The sequence below is a fragment of the Protomyctophum bolini genome (genome assembly GCF_963924005.1).
Source record: "Protomyctophum bolini genome assembly, chromosome: 10".
Lineage (NCBI taxonomy): Eukaryota > Metazoa > Chordata > Actinopteri > Myctophiformes > Myctophidae > Protomyctophum > Protomyctophum bolini.
This window is the reverse complement of record NC_137871.1, coordinates 16,506,082-16,510,144: the sequence shown is the minus strand read 5'-3', so window position 1 is coordinate 16,510,144 and position 4,063 is coordinate 16,506,082. Positions and strand designations below refer to the sequence as shown.

The 4,063-nt window shown below is 42.4% G+C and overlaps 1 protein-coding gene across 1 annotated transcript; it reads left to right on the top strand.

The window, feature by feature from the left end:
- Nucleotides 1-1,274: 1,274 nt before the first annotated feature.
- On the top strand, nt 1,275-3,648 carry tlx3a (T cell leukemia homeobox 3a; the record flags this gene model as incomplete). The annotated part of the gene is made up of 3 exons (XM_080774114.1): nt 1,275-1,683; nt 2,581-2,818; nt 3,465-3,648. The coding sequence occupies 3 exons, from the start codon at nt 1,275-1,277 to the stop codon at nt 3,646-3,648; spliced, it is 831 nt and encodes a 276-aa protein (XP_080630240.1).
- Between the last annotated feature and the right edge of the window lie 415 nt (nt 3,649-4,063).

Genomic DNA, 4,063 nt, shown 5'->3' with positions numbered 1-4,063 from the left:
ATAAAAAGCCGTGCACTTTTAAGTTTTAAGGCCGTTATGCAGTTATATATCGCCTTGAGACAAGTTAGTGCAAATGCGATTAGTCCACTTTGGGCAGTAGCTACATTGAGTCTGACCGTTTAGGAGCTTGCAGACTCCGGACACTTTATCTGCAGTAGCCCGTGGCCTGCACTTGTCAGGTCATTTAATGTGGTACCAATGTGGAACAAGAACAAATAAGGCCATAGAACCAAGTTCAATAGGTGCTGACGCCAGTGCATGGCGGCTATAAGGCCTATAATGAACTATATATAGTCTTTATTGTTGTTTAAGCTCCTAACATTTATTCTCACATTTATTTATCTATGTATTTCTCATTAAACCGTAATGTACGCCTGTACTGCTCTGGCATGGATGTGTGCGTAATTACGCAACAATTACAGAATTGTCACCTTTCTTCCTCAAGAACGAACGGCATCGACTGATACTTTTGCTGTATACAAATAATACTAATAATTATACTAAGTACTAATATATATTTTATATTAATATATATAGGCTATATATAAGCAATAAGACAGCTAGTGATACAGCCTTCAGGTCAGGAATGCATAAAGTATATATATAGGCCTTATAACTAAGCTATGAATTTAGCTACCGTATATAGGATATAAAGTATAAATGTTTATTCCATATACTATCAAAATCATTCTTTCAATTTGGGCAGAACATGTTCAACTAATTTGACTTATAGGCCTATGCCCTATAGGCTATGCTTATACAATGTATGTGTGTACACTGTCAAATAAAAACGGACTATCCAAGCTGCACATGCAAGGACGGAAATGATGCGTAATTTCCATGCAGGCTGAAAAGTGGTTATGGGAAATCTGAGTTATTGTGCCAAAACATACCTCCATTAACATTCAATCAGTCATTCATGTGCCAGCCAATGAACGGTCGAGAGCGATGGAGGAGGACAGTGACATTGGGCGGGGGGGCTGCGAGACGGAGGCTTTGACGCGCTGAGAGGAGAACAGAGCGTCACATCTCTCCAAACGCTCATCAAACTTTCACCAAAGCGGGTACATAGAGAAGGAGACCTTTGAATGAATGGCGGCTTTTTAGACGGCAAGGAAACGGGATTCTTACAAGTATAACAATAACAGACTGTTGTGGAAAGCAATGGAGACTGCACGTTCAGTGTTCACTTTTGGAGCAATCTGACCAGATTTTGCAGCCTTCTTCTCAAACAGCTTTCTGTATATCCCTTGTTGCGAGTGAGTGGTGGGGATATGGAGCAAGCACCCAGCGCACCGAGCCCTCCACCCAAACCGGTCCACCACGAACCTATCAGCTTTGGCATCGACCAGATCCTAGCGGCCGGTACGGACCAAGATAACGGACGGACCGTTGGCAGACAAAGCGCCGGCTCGGATCTAAACAGCGGGGACGGTTACTACACTGACAGCGCGCCGTCTTCTTACACTGCGCTGTCCATCTCCCTCTCCGGCATAGTGCCTCCCGCAGAGGCTTCAGGTGCATACGGTGAGAATAGGAGTCTCGGTAGCCGAGGAGTGATCCGAGTCCCGGCACACAGACCCATGACGGGGCCTCAAGCCCCGGTCCAGAGCGCTATGCCGAGCTTCGGAGGGCTGTGCTTTCCCTGGATAGGGAACAGGTTCGCCAAGGACAGACTATCGGGTAGGCCAACCGTTATCTTTTTAAGAGCTTAACACATGCAACTTATACAGTTTGAATTTGAAACGTCATAGGGAATGAGACAGGGCCAAACATTATTTAAATGGTCCTTAATGTATATATCGAATTTTGAATGACATTAAAATGTTATGTGCATGTAAAAAATAATATCGGAACAATTATTCAGCTAAAGATAGGATATAGCTCACTGTCCATTTGAAGATCATTAACTATAAATTCTGCAATCGAGGGGTCAACTTTGTATCTTGACAATCAACTATACTTTCTCAATAACTTTGAGCTCATATTTAATTTATGGATGACAAGGAATTATATACGCAATTAAAATTACAGGCAGATTGTGTGTAGCCATTTGTGATTAAAAATGAATTAAATAAACGTGCTACAACTTCAATAATAGTATTTTAGACTAATATTATTCCATGTTTTATATTGAGGTATAGTCTATGGCGGTAAATTATAAATTAGGTTAAATAAAATCAGTGTAAAACGTATACAGGCCTATCTGAGTTTTTCCACCATAAACGCAGCTTCAAAAGGCAAACGCCTGCTGACAGTGCACAGTAGCCAGCATGGGAAAAACAAACTCATATACTCATACCCTATAGGCACAATATATATATGATGCCTGACAACTCTTAGCCGGCATAGTTGCATGAATAAACAATAAATAAAAAGGCTTTCTGCTCTAGCCACAAAAGGCTATAAAGAATACGTGATTCTACACTGTATATAGACCACTTGCTTTTCCATACAAATGGCTTATTGGCGAATAACGGTGATGTATGCCATTGAATTACCATTACAAGTGCTTAGTGAATCATATATGTTGTGAGGTGCATGGGTATATGTCTCACTCACCACTTCTTTTCCCTGCAGCAGCTCTGGTGCCATTTGCGGTCACCCGGCGGATAGGTCACCCGTACCAGAATCGAACGCCACCCAAACGGAAAAAGCCCCGCACGTCCTTCTCGCGCGTGCAGATCTGTGAGCTGGAGAAGAGGTTCCACAGACAGAAGTATCTGGCCAGTGCCGAGCGGGCGGCCTTGGCCAAGAGCTTGAAGATGACAGATGCACAGGTCAAAACGTGGTTCCAGAATCGCAGGACCAAATGGAGGTAAAGAACTGAAAGAGCGACAGCTTTAAAAGCCACTGATCACATTTTTCACACACTTTTCAGGTGCAAAAGCACACTTCTATGGTGACTGTAATTTCCTAAATTGACTCCACCCTCATGACAATTCAAATTATTAATTTATAATACTGAAATACTAATAATAATAATACTAATGATAATGGATATTAACACTGAAATATAATACCAATGGGTACGTATGGGGAAATTCGTTTGCAGCACGTATGCACTCATGCAGCACAGAACTGCCATAGCTGAAGAGAGAGATAATCTTGTGTATAGGCCATATGAGGATACATGCACGGCGGCGCATTTTAAATAGGCTACCAAATATCCTATATTTAGTGCTTGGTCAATTATAAGTTCGTAAAAGCAAAATACAAAATTATAAAGACTTAATGTGTCTGTACTCTGTAGTGTCTAATTTATTTATTGTCTACACCTCAACCTCTCTTTATTTCCTTAATAGCCTGTTATATAACCACAGGCCATTTTCCATATACTCAGTTTAACGAATAGACTTGTCATTGCTAAAAAAAATTGTTTCCCTCCATAAAAACAAACGAACAAACTACACAAAAAATAACAAACCTCACACTTTTCTTCAATATTATTGTGTCTCCCACAGGAGACAGACTGCCGAGGAGAGAGAGGCGGAGCGTCAACAGGCCAATCGTCTCATTCTTCAACTGCAGCACTCCGCCCTCCAAAAGTCCCTGAGCGAATCCGCGGGCTCGGACCCGCTGTGCGCTCATAACTCCTCCCTCTACGCCCTGCAGAACCTCCAGCCTTGGGTGGAGGAGAGGGAATAGCGCGCAAATGCCCTATTCGGTCACCTTTAACTGTAAACCACTTGAACCCCAACACAACACCCCCATATTCTGGGGGGGGAACATTCGCCAGAAATAGCCGATCTACAAGCCCGCAACACGTGGCGTTGGTATACGAGTTGTGTGACCTTGTAGATTGGCCATCTATTTCTGGGGACTGGGGAAGAGATATAGAAGGAAACTAAAGAGCAGATCCAGTAGCCTACAGAGCCAACTCAGGTCCGTTTCACTAGTAGGGATGGCCAATAAAGTGGTTAATATATACATTTAATTAGGCAGAGGAGCGTTTCCTCATGGACATCCTTTAAAAACCAGTGGACAAGATTCGACAGACAAACACAACACACAACAAACTTTGAAGAACTCGCGTCAAGGGTTCCGATTATTGAAATTGGAT